General features: G+C 37.4%; 2 protein-coding genes across 5 annotated transcripts in view; one reads left to right on the forward strand and one right to left on the reverse strand.

The window, feature by feature from the left end:
* Window positions 1–791: 791 nt before the first annotated feature.
* Window positions 792–18,406, reverse strand: LOC127957745 (heterogeneous nuclear ribonucleoprotein K). 4 transcript variants are annotated; one of them, XM_052556390.1, is made up of 16 exons: window positions 18,261–18,406; window positions 16,529–16,639; window positions 13,550–13,647; window positions 13,419–13,475; window positions 12,549–12,592; window positions 10,491–10,563; window positions 9,179–9,292; window positions 8,911–9,039; window positions 8,494–8,804; window positions 8,180–8,233; window positions 6,976–7,015; window positions 5,853–5,868; window positions 5,636–5,668; window positions 5,458–5,525; window positions 4,606–4,775; window positions 792–1,703 (listed from the first exon to the last, which is right to left on the reverse strand). In XM_052556390.1, the coding sequence occupies exons 2-16, from the start codon at window positions 16,587–16,589 to the stop codon at window positions 1,673–1,675; spliced, it is 1,299 nt and encodes a 432-aa protein (XP_052412350.1). In that variant the 5' UTR covers window positions 16,590–16,639; window positions 18,261–18,406; the 3' UTR covers window positions 792–1,672. The 4 variants fall into 4 exon arrangements, with proteins under 4 accessions (XP_052412350.1, XP_052412349.1, XP_052412352.1 ...); XM_052556389.1 differs by having other exon boundaries at window positions 6,976–7,018; XM_052556392.1 differs by lacking the exon at window positions 5,636–5,668.
* A 1,266-nt stretch (window positions 18,407–19,672) lies between these two features.
* Window positions 19,673–20,764, forward strand: part of LOC127958034 (BDNF/NT-3 growth factors receptor-like) — a 33,975-nt gene continuing 32,883 nt past the window's right edge. Inside the window, exon 1 of the mRNA XM_052556814.1 lies at window positions 19,673–20,173. Coding sequence (XP_052412774.1) covers window positions 19,980–20,173 — 194 coding nt within the window. The 5' untranslated portion in view covers window positions 19,673–19,979. The remainder of the gene's footprint in view (window positions 20,174–20,764) is intronic.

Raw genomic sequence — 20,764 nt, forward strand, 5'->3', positions numbered from 1 at the left:
TTTTTTTTTTTCAGGAGACAACAGTCCAAGGCTAAACATTATCTGTAGAAAAAAAAAAAAAAAAAACTTTATATTCATGGTTGGAACTGAACCTTACAGGAAGGTAGGACTTGGCATCCCTGTTCTAGTGTTGGAAAATTACACAAAACAGTTTAGTGTTCTTTCATGACCTAAATTAGATGTAAACATGAAAGTTTTCTTTCATTTAAATAATTCTTGTTAGTTATTTCATATGCCAGTTCTATAGAATAAATGTATAAGAAATTATTTAAACCTCTTAAATGAGAGATCTAATCAAATAATCAGATTAAGCTTTGGCTAGTGCCAGTGCTTTTAATTATCATCGATTAATATTCATTTATTTATTTCTATAGTGAACTTTAGTTTAGTTATTTTTAGTTATACTCCAAATGAGAATGAGAAATGGCAACATAGCTGAACTAAAATAAGTTTTTTTTTTTTTATCATTTATGTCAACTAATATTTAATTCAAGCAATGAAAATGTTTATTTTAGTTTCTTATAACTCATAAAACAAATAGCTAATTTATTCCACATTTTTCTGTGATCATTTTTAGGGGACAAATATGCAATACTCAAGAAACAGTATTTATCAAACGATGCTTAAGATGTAAAAAAGTAACATGACATACATTGTTCTCTAAAATACTATTAAGAAATGCATAAAGGCACACATCTGTTCTATGCATACACATCTCATCTTGACATAACAAGCCATTTAATTGCACACATCCCTTTAACTAGAAATCAACAACCAAAACACAGACACTGTTTTAATAAAAGGTGGCACAGACTTTAATTTTTTAGATTCGCAGCACATTCTACAAAGACACAAGAGGGGACAGAGAGAAAGAAAGATTCAAGAACATGGAAGATACCGGTCACAATTGTTTTTTTGTTTTTACAGAGAAGCTTTTATTTCCCCCAAACTTTGAAGAGAAAGGTGTCTAGAAAGATCCATCTAAAATGGTAAAAATGCTTACAAACACGTACAAAACAAGCGCTAGCAAGATTTAACGGATCCCAATGTCAGTGAAGTACAAACGGTCAATCCATCTTCTGAGGTTTTACGAAATCTGAAAATCAGGTTGCGAAAAACTAGCACAAAAAAAAAAAAAATCCCTCAGGAATGAATCCTTTTCCCACCCTGAAAACCCCCCTTTATCAAATCAAAATAGACGTTCATCCCTTAAATAAAACTGTACTGATATTAAAACTTTAAAGAACTGAACTCAATATTTACACTTTCCCCAAAAAGTCTCATCATCAAGACGAAAAGATAATGGGACAATAAATTCATTGGCAAGAAAACGAAAACAAAAAACTAAATGATGATTACATTCTGCATGTTGCACAGACTAAGCATGCAGCTCTGGTAAGGCCAACAGCGGACATCACAGATGGGCTCCCTCTACTTACGAAACGGTACAATCAATAATGGAAAAATCGCATAAAAAAAAAAAAAAAAAGATGTTAAAGGAAAAATAGGATCCACTTGCTTTGGAAGAAAACGTTTCCTTCAAATATGTTGTCTAAAAAATATTGTTAGGAGAAATGGCAGGGAGCACATCTACCCAAGAAGCAGAGGAATGTAGGCTCTGAAAACAAGCTGAAGTGATCGGGTACATCAGTTTGGCTTGGATCTCCATCCTCTAGAAGAAGCGACCAGAGTACTGCTTCACGCTGAAAGAGGAAATGACACGCTTGAGACCACACACAAAATCTCATCATGCTGGGACAGTTCGTTACATGCGCTGGATATGCCATTACAATAAACAATACAAAACAAACTGTATATAAAAGTATTATAATAAAGTTAATACAGTACTGACAAAGCATGAGCACATCATCTAGTTTATAATACACTGTGTACAAAAGATAATTAAACTAGCCGATTTACTTATGAGAGCATCTTAATGATGTTTTCCTAACTATATTTGCATATTTTAGGTTTAATCATATTAGCATGCATTTATTTATTTTTAATTTAAGTAAAATTAAGAAGCTCAAATTAGCTTTGGGACAACTAGTTGTCCAAAAACCTACTAGTTGATTAGTACAGTTGAATAGATTTTCTACATTTTCTGTTTTGATATTTTAGCATCAATGCATTAACTTAAAAGCTGCATTCATTTAAAACAGTTTACTCAATAAGAAATGTAGCCATTTAAAAATTAGCCTCATTATCCCCAGCTTCCTTAAGTCAGTTTTAAAAATATGTACACCTATATGAATAATGGCAGACATTAGACAGCTGGAAAGCATTTTGGATTATTGTCTCTCCCGGTTACACTCACATGATTGCAGCAAGAACTGCTGCATTTACATCCTTAACATTAATCAAACAACTAAAAGAGGAAATCACTCACTGAATAACTTCTGTAATGTTAATATGTTTATAAGCTTCAATGCGCGTTAAATGAGTCATTTAATGCAATTTCATGTTTTCCTTTCTCTTTGGTGTGTAACAAGCTGATTGCGCATAGATAAGATCCCTGAAGTTGTAAAGACTAAAGTCTCAAAACCAAAGAGATATTCTTGATTAAAGTTTAGCCTCTGCCACGCCCCCCTAAAAGGCTTATTCAAACACACCGCCACGTCTACGTCACGATGTGGAAATATTTGCGTAATGCCACCCAAAATTTGCTAGGACAATCTGGTGCTTCTGAAACAGCTACTGTAAGTATTTTTTTATATTAGTTTAAGTATTTGCTATTGACTGTTCAGAAGTGGAGTTTTGCTCATCGTGTCTGAGTGAGAGAGGGAGAGAGTCACACAGTGGAGTCAGCTGTCTTAACCGTCTGTGGCTTGTAAACTGCAAACACATGAGCTTCATCACTGTGTCTGTCACGTGACTCTGTTTCACTTTCGAGCTTGAACAGATGGTAAAACTAAGGACATTATTAAATGTCTTTACATTTATTTTGAAAGATCAAGCTCGCGATTATGGAAAGGGGTGTTAATTTTCCAATGAGTGCTTGAGGTGTTCGGCCAATCACAATGCACTGGTCCAGTTGGCCAATCAGAGCAGACTGCGCTTGTTGGAAGGAGGGACTTAAAAATGATGTGTTTGAGACAGGCAGGGCATAGAGGACCTACAATAATGTACAGTATTTTATAAATAATGTGTTTTTTTAACATTAAAAGCATGTCAACATATTCTGTTAACACAAAATAATTAACTTTAAAAAAAGCATCATATGACCCCTTTAAATGCATACACTGAAGAATATGCAGAGTTTTATTGTATATTTGATTATGAAATTACTGTAGTATTTTTGTAGCACAGGCCTACAAGGAAAACTTAAAAAGCACTTTATTTGCATATTTATTCTAATATATTTATTTTTATGCTTGTCTGTAATTAGTAATTCATTTATTATTGATTGTTTACGTCTTTAATAAGCTAAAGAACTTTACTGTGATATGAGAATTATGAAATTTCAATAATATATAAAATTTTGGTATTGTAACAACCTTATTTCCAGCACAAATAACTATTGTGATGCATATCATCAGTTACAACAATGATTCATTCTCAAAAGACCAATCATTTACACCACTTCACAAAGTATAGGGTCAATTATGATATTATATCTGCTTTAAATTTAATAACATGACTTAATTGTATACCCAAACAATAGGGTGAATAATAAGAGTGCTTCATTTGAAACATAAAACCATGATACAGACAAGAGACAGGTTAGCATTAGAAAGCAGTCACACTGGCATGTTACAGTAGAAATGCTGGTTTATGATCGGTTTACCCATGCTATTAAGTATAAGCCAGCACTGACATGGCCAGATGTGAGTTCAGATGTTAGTCAGAGCAGGCCTCTTCAGTTAGGATGGGTGAAATGTGTTTGAGGGTGGGGGCAGATGATGCTGGGCCTGTGCTGTAGGGCAGACCGTGCTTTGTTGTCACTTTTATCTAACTAACAACAACAAAATCACAAGTCTTCCACACAGAAGCAAGCCAGCCATTCTCCTGGGTCCCACTCATTTGCCCCTTGGTAAATTACATTTGGATTTGATCCCAAATGGAACTAATATAACAAACCCTTCTGTACACATTTCACAAAAAGGAAAATATATGAAACTCCCCTGAAGTTGGAAGCTGTTAGATCAGGCAAAAAGAAGTGCATGAATTGGCAGTCAAATGTATATGAAGCATAAAGAAAGTGTGAGGAACTACTGAAAATACATTTTAGTTCCAAATAGTAAGCAAAGAAAGACAGGCAGTTGGAATTAGCAGTTTAGCACCTGTATTTTCACCATAACAAAATATGTTATGACTTGATATGCTCAGGAAGCTGTGATTTGTTTGGTTAAGTGTGACCTTGTGTCCAAACCAGGTATGAAAACAAAGCAGGTGAATATCTTTTCTCGGTCTAGCATTGGGAATAGAGATTCTTATTCCGAATTGGTTCTATAAGGATTGTTAAATGAAACCACTGAGGAACCGTAATTGTTAAGTGAATTCAGAGCCCACACTGAATCTCACAGTCGCATCTGATTAAAACACATGATGGTTATGTGTCAGGATGGGGTGGTGGTAAAGTTCTGGAATAGGCGATAGACTCACCTGTTCTGAAGTAGGTACTGGGCATTCTGAATCTGGTCTTGTGTGCCTGTGATGGTAATGATCCTGTCCTCTGAGCCCTCCAGAGGCTCGTCGATTTTAATAGATGCTCCCGACTCATGACGGATCTGCTTGATCCTCTGGCCACCTTTTCCAATGATAGAGCCGGCCAGCTATAACAAGACATGAAGTAAATGTCTCCCAATCCGCTAAAACTAAACTAAAAAAAGTGGTTGAAATACTAACTCAAACAACAAAAATACATACAATACCATACAAATAATACCTAATATCACATTGACAATTATGGCAATAAAATATAAATAATACAAAAGTAAAGGCCAGTTCTCACAAAGCACGATAATGATAAAGATAACGATAAAGATATAGTTCTAAAAATCGTTCTCAATATTAAAGAATAACGGAGTCCACACCACAACTACAACAATAAAGGCACAGAGAAACGATATCGCTGGAATCACTTTCAGAACGATTATTTTTTCTGATGAACGATAAAAACATTGCCAACCAATCAGAATCAATCCTGCTGTAATCTGCTCGAAAATTTAAAGCAGCAGACGCGCGTCAGCTTAGAATACGCAGACAATATCGTTCGCTGGTGTGGACGCTAATATCGTTATCTTTATTTTTTTCGTTCTTGGTGTGAACGGGCCTTAACACTGCTGCTTAGGTGTTGGGCAAACAGTTTGAATCAGGTAATTTCCCAATCCCACTGTTTCAAACACTCATTATCTGCACCACCAAATAAATTCAGAAGTGAACATTACATTTATTTAAAAACTGAATCAAAACACCAACTATAAAAACCTTGTGTTTTTCTACTTTTGCACTCACATCTTTAGGGATAGTCACTTGTGTTGTAATAACAGGCCCACCAATGTCACTGTAAGAACCTCGACCACCTGTTGAAACAAACATCTTACTGGGATTCAGCCAATGCCTATAATGTAGGCCTCTCATTCAAGCAGTATTAATATATACAATCAATTTTCACAATAACTGACACACTCACCAGACTGGAAGGGCTCCCAAGAAGAATTATTGTCTTCAGATGAAACAAGAAAAGAAAAAGAAGATGGAAAAAGTGATCAAGATATCAGAGCTATGACAGTAAAAGATAAAGAGAGAGAGAAAAGCAGGAAACGCTACACTATTGAGGCGTGCAGTGCTCCGTTTGACTGGAGGTAACCTTGAGCTAGTGTGTATGTGTGCAGCTGAAGAACACTCACCATATCCACCTCCACTCTGTGTACAACGATGGGGGGGAAAGACAGAGAAAAAAAAAAAACATGGAGTCAATTCAGAGAGCACAAGCATAAACACAAAGCACAGTCTACATGGATCGTTGATTCTTTATGCTTTCAATCTGACACTTCTATTTAAAAAGAAAGCAATAAACCAGTCGAGGCCATGCAATAAAGTGATTTTTTTACCAGAGTTAAAGGGGTTTTAGGGCACTGTTAGGAAGATGCCACACACCTAACATTCTTTAACCGCTGTAAAACCATTGTAATGCCTGGGTTCAAAGCATAATGATTATTAAAAACTGTGGAATAAATATATATATATTTTGCATTGACAATTTTTTCAATTATACACATTTAGCCAATTTTTTATTATTGCAATCTCATTCATAAAATTTTCCAATACTTTACATTTTCATTGGAAGTGGAAGGAACAAACATTATCGTATCATGAATCAGAAGACGAAAATTGATTCATTTGTCATGAATTTGCAAGAAGGTCAGAAAAGCCTTTTTATTTTAATTTTTTACATTTTTAAATTCAAAATATATAATATTTGAAATAAATAAACTAACATTTACTATATTAAAATGAACTGCATCATTCATATCTTTTATTTTATTTATTTTGTAAGAAACGTGGCCTGAATATGTTATTATGAGACTGAGCTGAGCTAAACACGCTGGCAGTTTTATTCAGATTTCAGCACTGAATTGGACATGCGTGTGCTGATACTCTGTCTATGTGGATTCTGCTCACTCCGAGAAGCGAAGCCCAAAGTTCATTGGCGAGAGTGATGGCCTTCACCTACGTATTTAACTGCTCCTTGGTAACCAAGGCAACAAGTGATTCAAAAATCTGTTGCCAAGCAACAGCAGGCCAAACCAGTGCGCTAGGCACAGGAGCTCCACGTATGAATCGATTACAATGTCACTTCAGAAAGAAAGACCAAGCCATTCTACTTTTTTTTTTTTAACTGCCCATTAATGAAAAAAAAAAATCTCTATCATCCTTCACAATGACAGATGACCCTCAAATGATGAATCTCAATATATGCTGAAAAACTACAAATTTATATTCAGATGTTGATTTATGCTCATTGCTCACCATGCTCTCGTAGCGGTCTCCAGCTCGCCCCCTTCGGTCACTGCTTACAGGAAGAGAGACATGGTTAATTTTGTGCTCATAATGGGCACGCTTCTGAAAGCTCTGAAAAACCTAACATCACGAGTGGCCAAAAAATAAAAAAAACCTACCAACAGACAAACTTGAAATAACAAAATAGAGATAAAATAGAAAAATATTTACATTTAAAAGGCTATTATTTGATTTCAAACTTTAACTGAAGTGATTACAAAATATGCCAACTATTTAATTAATGGAAAGCAGAATTTGGTAAAAATAAAACGATTTCAGAATAAATACAAATCACAGGGCCTTAAAATTCTATTTTTGTTAAACTTTTAGTAAATTGCAGTTTAATATTAAAATTTCATTTAACAATTACAGCAGATTCTAGAAACAAATTTAGAAATAAAACGGAACTTGAAAAGAAATATATATATAGTCATTCATATTCATGGTGAAAAGTGTTTTTTTATTGAAAATGTATTTTTACAGAAATAATTAACAACATGATGAACTACCGTAATTCCTTAAATAATAACCGGTAGTCAAATAAACGCCGGGCCTCTTATAGTGGCCGGGGGCGTGGTCAACACGGACAAATAAAGGGCCAGTCTTAAATAAAGGGCGGGGCAAATTTGTGCAGCAGAGCCAGATAATGAACGTACACGCCCACTGCCGGAGTGTTTCTCGTTCTCGAGTCAAGAACCGGTTGCATCGGTTTTCGGATCACCAGTACACTGAACCGAGAAACGCTTCTGTCGGACGCGTCCGATTCGAGAACCGAGGAGCTGATGATACTACGCATGCGTGATTCAGCATGAAGCAGACTGAATTATAAATAGAGGCCTGCCTCTAATAAAAGCCTGCTTCAAATAAAAGCCTGTTACCTTCTGCAGTTCAGGTAAATAAATTACGGTATATGTCAATTTTGTTTTCTATTTGACCAATAAATGTAACAGCTTTTAGGACCCACATAAACCCATCTTGAGTCCTGTTAGTAGTCAAATTCATTTTCTTTCTCCTTTAATCTTGGTTTGGATACGTGTAGTGTGCCAATAAATGTTTCAGTCTAATTGGTATTCATTTCACACTGTGAAGTTTAGCATTTTGTGATTTACTGCTCATTTTTGTTTTGCTCCTAGTGCGAAGGTCAGTTAAATCTACAGCTTTTCTGATTACTTACTTTGGTCTGTCATCCATATTGCTGTGATAGCTTTGGTGGGAAAATCGATCACCTCTGGAAAAAAAAAAGTAATGTAATCAGTTATTCCTTTCCCACTAACACAAATGTAGTTCTATGCTGGTATAATGCATATTACACAAGATAATGACAGATTGGCCAGTGAACTCCTAAGAACTGCAACACTTATTAAAAAATAAACACACACACACACACACACACTTACATGTAATTTTATTTCATTACAGTTATTTATTGATGCCCTTATTGAAAAACTCGAAGTACCTGCAGGGTGAGGAACTGCTACATTCTCTTACCCTCCTCTAGGTGGTGGTGGTGGAGGCAGAGGCAGATTTCGGGCCCTACTGCTCCCACGTCCTCCTCTGCTTGGTGGGGGTGGGGGTGGTCCACGACGAGGGCTCATATCATCATAATCCCGTCTGGATGGAGGCATGGGACGACCTCCACGGCCAGGAGGCATGCGATCGAATCCTCCTCTGCCTCGCATTGGGAACCCTCCCATAGGCCGTCGCCCTCTTTCTTCATACATCATGGTGAAGCCGCCGTAATCATAGGTCTCATCATAAAAGTTTGGGTCATAGGGCTGGGCTCGACCTTTAATGGGAGCCTACAGATCATGCAGGACAAATATAAGCTTTATTTACCAACAAAGAAGAAACTTTGCTACAATGTCTAATGAGAAGAAACCGTTTGTCAGTATGTTTTCACCTCACCTCTGAAATCAGCTCTAGAATGACCTTGATGCACTCAACCACACGCTCAGGTTTACCCCCGACGAGCACTACACGGTCAGTGGAGTGGGGGCAACATTCCTGGAAGAGCTTGATTGTGGTCTGGGTATTCTTAAAATGAATGAACCAATTTCTCATTGTCAGGGATAATTGTGTTTTTTTTTTTTTTTGTGATGCCGATTTAAATATTAAGCCACCTGGTTACTTACTCTATTTTACAATATGTGGAATTTTTTTGTACTGTGCTTACCTCCCTCAGTTCCTTGATCTTGGCACCTTTGACTCCAATAATGCCTCCGGCCAAGCTCTGATGAATCAGCAGACGCAGCTCACAGTCAAAGTCAGTCCCACTGTAGTGCTGATACTGCCAAACATACAGCGTAAAGGAACATTTAAGGACACATGGAAACCAACAGACATTTTGTCACATCCAATCAAAGTGAATCGATGCATTTTGGTAAGACAAATATCCATATTCAAAATGTAATAATCACTTTAATCTAGCTTGCGCTCACTGTTGTAAACGGAAGCAGTTCCAAGGGAATGATGTTTGAGGTCAGCTTTGCGCATGAGCCACTCAGAAGTGACACACACCGAAAGGCAGCAGAGAGATTAAAACAAAACAACGGTCACTAATTAGAAGTACAAAACAAGGATTTGTAACGAAGAATGTCAGGGGATTTCGATATAAGCCAAGAGGACACTGATTTTCCTTTGCTAGCTTAAGTAAGCAAACTTTGCTTCCTTTGATCCTGTAAACAAACGTTGGTTTTCACGAAATTCACCAGTGCATGCGAAACAATGACCTCATACGGCATCTGCCCAGAGCTGCTTCTTTGTACAACTGTTGGCGCAAGCTACATTAAAGTGATTATTACGTTTTAAATATAGATATTTTTCTCACAAAAACACATCAATTCGCTAAAGGAGGCCTATGTTCACCCCCCGGAGCCGTATGAGACACTTTTTTTATGGATGGGAGCTTTTTATTTAAATTCTTTTGGATTAAGCACTGTGAACTAACCCTTTAAGCATTCTACATTTTTAAAAAGTTTTTTAAAGTATTTTATGCTCTGAATTTTCAGCAGCCACTACAGAAATTCTTCAGAAATCACTCTATTATGCTGACTTGGTGCTCAAGGAACATTTCTTGTCATCAACATTAAAACATTGAAAACAGCCGATAGCATTTAGAAAACCAGGATACTTTATTCAGGATTCAAAAAAAAACATGAATAGAACAGCTTTTATCTGAAATTTAAACTTTTTCTTGTCTTTGTCACTTCTGATCAATTTAATGTACCTTTGCTATATCATTAAATATCAAAGTATTACAATTTAAACACCTGGTTACAAAATTGAGCTTTTTCAGTAATTAATCAAAAAAGATTATAGTATAGCTTTACAATATTCTGAGTAGAACAGTGTACAAAGTCTTATAGAAAACTGAAGTCATTTATAGACTGAAAATCTCCAAATCATATGCATTTGAAACAAATGTACATAAAATGTTAATTTAATGGTGTCTTTAAGGCTTTCAATACTGGGTTTGATTTGCTCACCTCCTCCAGGGTAGGGATGATCTTCAGCAGAATCTCACCGATAGTCTCTATGTCAGCGCTCACACTCAGGATACTGTAGCAGCACATCGAGACAAAAGCAAAACAAAAGGATACAAAACTTTAGATCCAGAGCCCTGCTGCATACCATAAAGCAATGAAGAAAGGGGAAACATGACTTTGAATCAAAAGAAAATAAATTACAAAAGGGGGACTGCTGAACACATGTTTTAAGTTTTCCAACACTGGACTGAGATACGGGCCATTGACATGCACTCAGTTCTCGCACATTCAATCAATACAGGTCTTGAAGAGATGGGCGACAGCGGGAGGGCTGAGACTGAAAAGGCACTGTATGGCTACACGAGCCAAGAGAGAATGAGAGAGATCAAGAGAGATCTGCTTACCACTACCCCACCACCAGAACATTTGGGGGAGAAAGAAAGAAAAAAAATATATTCACAAGTATCTTCAAATCACTCTATGGTGCCATCAGCACACCACATTCTCACAATGATGAGAGAAACCAAACCAAAAACTAACATAAAAAGCAAAAGAATGAGGCGAAAAGGAGGGGAAGGGAAGAATGATAGATTTATTTGCAGATAAAGAGGCTGAACGTCTGTGGGCTATGAGAGAAAAAAAAAACAAAAAAAAAACAAGGGGACAGAAATGCAGCACCAGAGAAAAATCAAAGACAACAGTGATGAGTGACAGAGAGGGCTGCGGTAGGGCGCAAGCTCAGAATCATGGACAGTGATGTTGGGAACAGTAAGGGAGAGGGGCTCTGGGGTTGGGGGTCAACAAGGACAGAGCGAAAAGAGATGGCCTTCTCCACAATTCACCGTCAGGTCACCAAATGAAAATAATCATCCAAACTAGGACTGGGCAGTATGATGCATAGGATGTAAAAACTGATTGATAATTAGCCGTTTTACGTCATATATAGACTGTTTTAAGTTATTTGCAAGGAGTAATGCAAAAATACTAGCGATGCACCAAAATATTTGGTCAAATTAAATTAAACCTGAAATTAAAATTTTGATTTAGATAAGTGAAAATAAATTTCCTGTAATTAAATTTGGGTAATTGAACTTTTTAATAAATAAAAACCAGACGTAGTTCTTAAAATAATGCGCGAGCACGAATCTTTCCACTCGCACCAGTGATGTGCGGGTCAATGCCTACTATATAAATGACAAAGGTTTAATTGGCATTTTTATTTCAAAGGATCCGACCGACAGTGAGCCGAATATCATTAAAAATATTTTTAACGTTCTGAGTGTTAACGTTCTGATCCGTTAACATGGCTCAAAAAAACAAAAAGGCTGCGCATCACAGACAGTGTGTGAACCTGGAGTTAGGCATATGCACAGTCTGCTCTCAGTGCTCTGCTCTCGCACTGCACTCAGGTGCGCTGCATCCTGATTGGTTCAGATAACATACTGCAGGAGGTCAGGGCCGCAGAAAATCGTCCTATAAAGCGATTTAGAAATCGCGCACACTCAAATCGCGATTTTATTTAGATTTCGATTAATCGCACAGCCCTATTTACAATATTAGTTTTACATTTGCTTTCAGAATTATTCATATGTTATGGATAATCTGATAGTTTGGTTTCATAAAAGGTGAAATATAAAAAGCAAAAGTAACTTTCATTCATAAGTGCGGCATGGTTATATATATTTTAATTTGCAACAAAACATTTTTTGTCATACCACCCACCCCTAATCCACACACTTCATTCAGCAGAGACTATGAGTGAGGTCTCTCCCCATCTGAGAAGTGACTGATTAGATACAGTTCTGTGCGACAAAAAGTTCGTAAATAATATTCAGAGACTTAATGGGGGTGTTGAGGGAGGAGAGAAAACATATATATTTAAATATATATACAAAAATAAATTAAGAAAAAAAAAAAGTCAAATGGAACAATAAACGTTTCTTAAAAGGGGAGGGGGACTATATGTATGAAAATGTTAAAATGAAACAGAAGTCAGGTTATCAAAGACATGTGTTCTCTTTCTAATCAGGCAGTGAGGCAATAACTGGTGGGACATACCGCTCTGGGCCACTGCTGTCTGGGACTGATACACTGGCATTGTACTGCATTGGTCGTGGAGGTTGGCATTGGGCAAGGGCATTCAATCACATGATGTCAAGTAAGGTGCCCATTTAAGGAGGGGCACGTTTATGGGCGGGGCCAACCGGGGTGTCAGGTGGGCGGGCGGGCGTTCAGGGGCGGAGGTTGGGCCAACATCAAGGTGGGCAACGCAGGAGGGGCAAGTCGATCCAGTACATGGGCAATGGAGGAAGGTGGCCAAAAACAAAAAAGTAAAGGAGAGGGAAGAGGGGGAAAAGGAATACATTTTAATTGAATACAAGGCTATACTCATTAAACTACTGTCCAATTTTCTTTTTTCTTTTTTGAAGAGACTATGCAATGAATGCACATGAAACATGGCTGGACAGATCTGAAGACAGTTTTTAATGTAGAACCACTGGGCAACAGTGGTTCACAGGACTATGGGTCAGCTCAAGAGTCAAGACATCTGTAATTGGGTTTTCAAAAGTGGGGGGACAGTGAAAGAGAATGCCTTCAAGAACAAAGTCGAGAAGTGCTTCCCCTTTAGTACACAATGTCAAAGACTCACAAAATAGCCTCATTTCAGAGAGCTTGTCTGTCCAAATGAGCCAACCTATAGCTACAAAACAGAAGACAAGATCAAATGCATAAAAAAATTTGCAGGATTGTAATGGACGGATGGTGTCTTTAGTTTTGATTTGTGTGACTTCAAATCCGACTGATTTGTGTTTTTGCTGAAATGCTCATGAAAACAAATGTTGGGTTTGAAAATGCTCTCAGAAGTCTCGTTAAAACGGGACCATTAGAGAACTTTGATTAAAGGTTCATAATGGTCTTAATACTCACATCTGTGCGTAAGGCTTTAATGTTCTTGCCTCCCTTTCCAATCACAGCCCCTGCATTCTGAAAACAGAAAACGACACTTCTAAAAATGTAATCTATATCAAAGAAATGTGCATTTGTATGGCTTCACTCACTTTGCTTTGGAGCAGCACCCTGAGCTCTACCATTTCATCTGTGTTGCGGGAGCGTTTGAATGCCTGTTCCTCATCCATGTCCTCAGCAGGGCGCTTGCCTTAGGGAACACAAATCTGGCACATGAGCCTCAACATCAATTAAGACATTCCTGTTTATCAAACTGCTCGTTCTGAGAGAATGCCATTATGGAATCCAAAACATAACCAAGCACTTGTGACTGAAGTTCTCATGAAATTTGAGGACTTACAGAAAGCAGTTTAACAAATAATCCTCTTTCTACCATAAAAACATTATGTTAAATCCAAATGTATACATGCTGGAATTAGGGATGCACCGGTTGACCTGCCATAAATCGGAACTGGATGGTTTTTGGTTAATATACGCAATCGGATGGTTTTTGGTCTTTTTTCGGCTGATTTTTCCAGAAGTGTGACCGTGTGCACAGACTACAATGTAATTATTCGCTATGTCATTTGTGTGGAAGTATTCCGAAATCTGTGCGCAGGACACGGGCAGCCGTTCAGCACTGGACGTGCAGAGCTACACGTCTGAGGCACAGATAGCAGGAATCGAACAGCTGTTGTTATACTAGGGCACAAATAAGAGCCCCTTTCCTGCTCACTGAAGCTGCGCGAGCGTACTGTACCTTTCCTTTCCATGTGACAAAACTGAAATGTTTTTTTTTTTCTTTTTTGTAAATTAGAACTTGCATACATGTTTGAAACGCCAGAGGTAAACATCAGTTATTCATAGGATGATTTTTAACCTTAAAATTACATCGACTTAATTGGATTTTAAAATCACCCGCTGTAGCACAATGAGTTTCATTCACCCAATTAAAAAAAAACAATTCGGGTAATGATTCACATCTATATTTTTTTTACTTGAGTCAATAGTTACTTATTTTTCATTGGCTCAAGTAAAAAAATATAGATGTGAATCATTACCCAAATTTTTTTTTATTTTTTTTATTGGATGAATGAAACACTTTACATCGGTTTTATTTGCACCAAACATTATTTGATTTTAACATTTTGGAATAATGTATTTATATAGCATACTTTTATTTAGTCTCATTGGTAAAGACCTTTTTTTTTTTAAATCAAATTTAAAAACTAAAACAAATACTGAATGCTGATGAAGAAACATCTCATTGAATGTGTGTTGATTGTGTTGTTTGGACTGTAGAACTATGCATTTATTGCCTTTAATTTCCAAGAGGGTCTGGCTGCAGACTTGCACTTGCACTCTCAGACTTGCACTCTCAGACACTTGCACTTCCGCTAGTGACGTCACTTGCAGTCTTTATTTGTTTGTTTTTTAATTTCCCAACATTTTATAACAGTAGCCAGGTGGTGAAGACAAGAAAAAAATAAACAAAATAACAATGTCACTTGCAATCGCTACTTGCACTCTCTGCTACCTTGCAATCGAAACAAATCGTGCTTGTTGCCAATGGAGACAAGAAGCTGTGGTGGTGAATAAACGCAACGCGCAAAGTTTCGCGTTAAGCATTTTTCCATATAGAATAAACTGTCTACAACTTGTTTATATCACTGTCTTTGTCCATTAATCTACATTATGTGTTTTATTTATAATGATTTTCTATAGGAGGAAAACGTTTAATGTACAATTTAACGCACTGCGTTCTGTACACTTCTGCTTGCCTGAACGGAGTTGATCCTTTTAAAATCACTTAATGCATTTCATAATGCACGTTCATATTTGCTGGTCTGTATATACTGAGTCAACAACAAGACATATAGGCTATGCATGCTGAATTGTCTTTATCATCTTTGTCTGTTATTAGGCCACATTAAGCGTTCGCATTGTGTTCATAGCCATCTGCTTGCCTTGTACATTAAATAATAACTATATATCGAATTTGGTCTTTTAATTGAACTTAACGTATCCTAATACATTATGCCATATTAAGCGTTTGTTTTTTTTCTACAGGAGGAAAACGCTTAACGAAAGACTTTGTGTATAGTAATAGACCTACTAATTTAGTTTTAATCGTTTAATCACCACCACAGCGTCTCGTCTCCATTGGCAACATGCACGAACGTGTTGATTGCAAGTGACGTCACAGGTAGCGGAGAGTGCAAGTAGCGATTGCAAGTGACATTGCAATTTAGTTTCTTTTTTTCTTTTCTTCACCACCTGGCTATTGTTGTAAAATGTTGAAAGATTCAAACAAAAAATTATCAATAAATATAAAAAAAGAATAATAACAAAGACTGCAAGTGAAGTCGCTAGCGGAAGCACAAGTGTCTGAGAGTGCAAGTCTGAGAGTGCAAGTCTGAGAGTCCAAGTGCCAGTCTGCAGCCAGACCCTTCTCTTAATTTCACATGGTTACAGTTAATCTTATAATTTAAGGCCAATTCTATGTAGTTTCAAACCAATTCAAAAACGAAAGCTAAATGCTGATTTCAGTATCTATGTTTGTATTGAATATAGGCTACTTACTGTGCAGTTTCTGCCGTTAATTTCAGATGGTTATGGTTATTTTTTTCAATAGCCAAAAGACAGTTTGGCCTATTAAATACCAAATAAACATCTTGTTTATGCATAGTTTCCATCTTTCTTTTTCTGTTGCTTAAAGAAAAAATCGGAAATCAGTATAGGAATCGGCCAGTTAGGTTGTAAAAACATCGGTATCGGAATCGGCCAAAAAAAATCATGATCGTGCATCCCTAGCTAGAATATAAGGCAACCACTCGAGAAAATGCTCCTATTTAGGTTTTTTTTTTTTTTTTTTGACCCAATCATTAATATAAACATGCACTACAGTGGGAATATATGTTGAGCTGAAAGATGAAGCTATTAGGCCATCAGAATGCATCAGAACATGTCTGCTGCCATTTAGCCTTTATTTATAACTCTTTAACAAGGACAGTAAAAAAAATAATGGGAACTACTTTCAAAACCAAGGTCACAGAAAAAGTGGACAGACACAGTTGAACTCTATTCCTTACCGTTAGTGTCAGTGTTACTGAAAGTGGTTTCTTCTTCCTGCTGCTCAATGTCTGTCTCCATTGTCTTCAGCCAGCGGTGAAACTGGAATAGGCTGTCCTCGACGGGTAACTCTAAGAGACATATCATCTTAAGTTTAAAAAAAATGCAGAAACTACACCATCTTTAAGGTCAATTTGAAATCTTAATCAATGTAGAAAGTTTGTTATTCCAAATAAATTATTTCATAAATTTTCATCAAAAAGTTATAGCTTGTTCTGGATCAGAATCGACTTTTAGCTGATGCAAACATGGAGTCTTCTCCTCCAAACACCTGTCAGTGATTCTTAATTGATTTTGATTCAGGTGGTACAAAATTTTACAAAATGTAAACACAAATCTTTAAAATCAAGGACTGACATGTATTGCATTTACAAAGAAATACAAAAATAAGCAAAATTATTCACCTAATGTAGATACAGAAAAGAAACCAAGGCAAACTTTATATTATTATTAGCCATATTACGAAGTGAGAAGAATGTGCTAGAATACTGGAGAGTCTGAATGGACCTTTGACATCATGACACCACAAAATAAAGGAAGTGTTTCCTTATCTACTGTAAGACTGTTTATTCCTCCAACCAAACTATACATGATTCATTATAACTTTCATTTGTTTATAGCATCATTAATCTATCATTTGTTTATAGCATCATTTACCAGAATCCAACCACTGATACAGTGACAACTTTTTACAATTCAATAATTTCCAGATGAATAAAATCAGGTTCCATCTTACATATATATATATATTTCACTCTGATACGTCATATTAAAAAGTCAAACAAGTCTGTGCCTACACAATGTTACAGTGATATTATTAGAGGGCAATATTATGCTACTAAATATTACCATTTACATGCACTACGGTATTTACGTAGTACTTAACAGAAAACAAATTGAAAATACGAACAAGAACATTAAAGTACATTAGAATAAGTACATTAAAATAACGCAATATACATAAAACATTCTAAATCAATTTATTTCAACAATTACAACACCATTCAAATGCAAAGTGAATGTATTTTACCCGCAAAACCCAGTGGCCAGTATTTTAATTATTAAATGAGACCTAACGATATCGAAATATTCGCATTGGTTATATATTAGAAGCACACAGGTTATGGCCCAGTGTTTCAAAATGGTGCGCAAGTAGCATTTAGCCTGCTAGCCTTACAGTTACAGTTGCCATAACAGTACAAGTCTTCATTAACTGACAACACATCTGCATTTACTGAACTGTGCGAAGGAAAACCATATCATTTTGTGGACAATAACAAGAACACCTGTCCAAAAATGTATATAAATGAAATCTTTTAGCGCCTGCGATGTATGGGCACAAAATGGCTTGTTTTCTAGATTCACTCCTATTGCGAGCAAAATGACAACACATGGTTTAGTTAGTCCATTTAGTATATTTATTTAAAAAACAGTTTTCGCCGTGTGCAAGATTATACTTTCGTTAGATAATAGGGAAATTATTATCTGACGACTGTTGCGTATGATCAGCAGGAAACTCCATTTTGAGAATTGCTTACCTTAGCAAGCTAACTGGCTAATTTACAGTACGACGACGCATTTAATGGTCAAATTAACGTTCGACGCTTCTGTTATTTATTACTCCCGGAAATAACGGTACAGTTCTAAAAGGTGGTGCCTGTGTAGAAATACGACTCAAAATACTGAACAAACCTGCAGGCAGCCCTTCAGTGACACCAATATTCACCCGAAATTTCTATGTATTCTTCTACCTTGATTTCATTGTAGGTTTACGTGCTATTTTTAGCTTCGTGATTGGCTGTACCGGAATTTAAACGCGCGGATGTATTGGTTGAAATGACTGTCAATATAAAACCTAAGAATCTAATTGGGTAAAGGGCTGTCAGCTAAGCACTGTTGCCCCGCCCCTTAACATTCGCTTACATTAGACTATCGTCATAGCAACAGAGAAGCACTCGACTTGTCTTGTGTGCCCTACCATAAATAAAATGACACTTTGTTTTATCACCGTTTGTAGTGACAGATTTACAGTCGATAATGGTGCACCCTCTCATGTCTTTCACATCGCACCGGTTTGGGTCACAGGGTATTGTTATAAAAAAACTGATCGGACTAATCCTGTCTTATACAGTTCTCCTTGGTTTAAGATCAAAAGGCTTGTTTATTAATGGCAATATAATCTTTGGTGTAAAATGACAATCCTGCTCAAATTGACCATGACAAAAAATGTGTTGCCTTTGTCGCGCCCTCCTGGTAAAAATATAACAGTTTGTCACATTTCTCCATTTCACTTCATCTCTTGGCTTGCGTTGTAGTGATTTCTAAACCAAGGCCCTTCAGTGTGTACTCTTCCTAAAAACAAAATCAAAATGTTTATATAACGCCTGAAATCTAGCGCAGCTGGGCTCTAACTTATTTCTCAAGGACGTAGAAATGCAAGCATTGCTGTCAAATGTGAGATTCAAAGGTGCATTTTCCGAATCCATCACCGCGCCTCGCCGTTCCCTTCAAACAGACCGATAATTCGGTAAACACGCTAAAGTGATAGATTATTATTAATAACCTTTTAGGCTACATAGGCTACATCGCGATTGCAATGCGAAACTGGCATAACCAGTAAAAAAAAAAAAAAAAAAAACATCCGGTCATTTTTGTTTAGCAATTATTTTTCTAGATGCAGCACATCTTGTGCGTCAAACAGCACGTCACGCTCCTGTAATCGCTAGTCATGAAGTTGTGGTATTGTTGAAAAGAGCACGATGGAAAAGCAACACAACGAGCTCAGGCAGAATTGTTAAACAGATGAAAAAAAAAATGAATGAAAATGATCAAGTAATTTCCTGATTCGACATAAAAACTATCCCAATCCCTGTCAACATAAATCTCCCAAAGATCGACCCATTGACAACACAGGTAATCAATTATTGCCGATATAGCATCGCCGAGAGCGTCTTTAACGTCCCCCTCCACATGTAATTACAGCAACGATGTTTGAGGAAGATGCGGTGTGTAATCTATAGGCGTTTGCAGCAGGTACGCGCTGCTGCCTCTTCACTCGCGCGCTGATGCACGCGCGCACGCACGCACACCGTCTCGCTTATTTCCTTGGGCAGCGCTGGATGTGAGACGTCAGCGTCACCGCCGCAGCCCGTAGACACACGCAGCTCGCGGCCACGCGTTTCTCCACAGCGTCTGGAAGAAGCGAAGTCCGGATAACGCAACATACTGGCACGCAAACATTTCCCCGCTGTATTATCACCTTTCTATGGATACCAGATAAGGCCACTCCATGACAGTTTCAAGACGCGCACAACGTCTTTGCGCATCCCACAGCAACGGAGTCTCATCTTGGAATTGCTGAAAATACTACAAGACATTAGACAACGCTGCACGCACCACTCCAGACCTGACATGACCGGAGGGGTTCGTGGAATGGCTCGCTTGGGGCTGTGTGGGCTTTTATTCGGGCTGCTGAGGCTCAGCTCGGCGTGTCCTGGGTCGTGCTTTTGCAATACCTCGAGGATCTCGTGTATCGATCAAGATCCAGGGATCGAGGATTTCCCTGTCTTGATGTCGGAGTCTGACATGGAAAACATCACGGATATGTAAGTGGAGTGTTGCGGAGAAATTAACCGGGAGACCTGCTCCAGCATCACGGATGCGTAAAAAAAAAAAAAAAAAAAAAAAAAAAAAAAAACATGCGCGCGTGTGTGCTTGCGAGTGTGTGGGTAGATTCCTCAGTTAGTCGAGGGCCAAAATAAGTTTAGTGTACTGCTATTCCATGACATGCCTGTTTCCTTTATAAGCGTCCGTGGATGTGAGCTTCAAACAAGATGTGCAACAGATATCACGTCTTGTGTTTATGTGAAGAGAGGATGAATAAAGGGTGGGGGGCAAGGGAAATAAGAAATAAGTTGGCAAGATAGCACATCTAAGGGGTTTTCTTTTGATAGTAGATGGTCACTCAGAGAAATATTTTGTGCGGTTGCTGACTCACCTTAGCTGACTTCTGTACCCGAAAACGACAAAAGAGACAGCACTATCGCCTTACACTAGATTGTATAAATTGACCACATAACGCAATTAGATGCATATCGGTGAAGATACAGTGTCCGCTTCATAGAAATGTATCAGATTTGATCTGCTCGAGAGATGTATCAGATCTGATCTGATCTGCTCGAGAGATGTATCAGATC

This window comes from Carassius gibelio, chromosome B5 (genome assembly GCF_023724105.1).
Source record: "Carassius gibelio isolate Cgi1373 ecotype wild population from Czech Republic chromosome B5, carGib1.2-hapl.c, whole genome shotgun sequence".
NCBI classification, from domain to species: domain Eukaryota; kingdom Metazoa; phylum Chordata; class Actinopteri; order Cypriniformes; family Cyprinidae; genus Carassius; species Carassius gibelio.

Bases quoted from the DNA above. Each gene is read 5' to 3' on its own strand.
- LOC127957745 (XM_052556389.1), bottom strand. From the start codon at position 16,589: ATGGAGACAGACATTGAGCAGCAGGAAGAAGAAACCACTTTCAGTAAC. The intron at 8,805-8,910 runs GTGAGGTGAAAA...CATGATCTGTAG, and splicing joins TTCTAGAGCTGATTTCAGAG to GCTCCCATTAAAGGTCGAGC. The intron at 8,234-8,493 runs GTAAGAGAATGT...TTTTTTTTCCAG, and splicing joins CCACCACCACCTAGAGGAGG to AGGTGATCGATTTTCCCACC.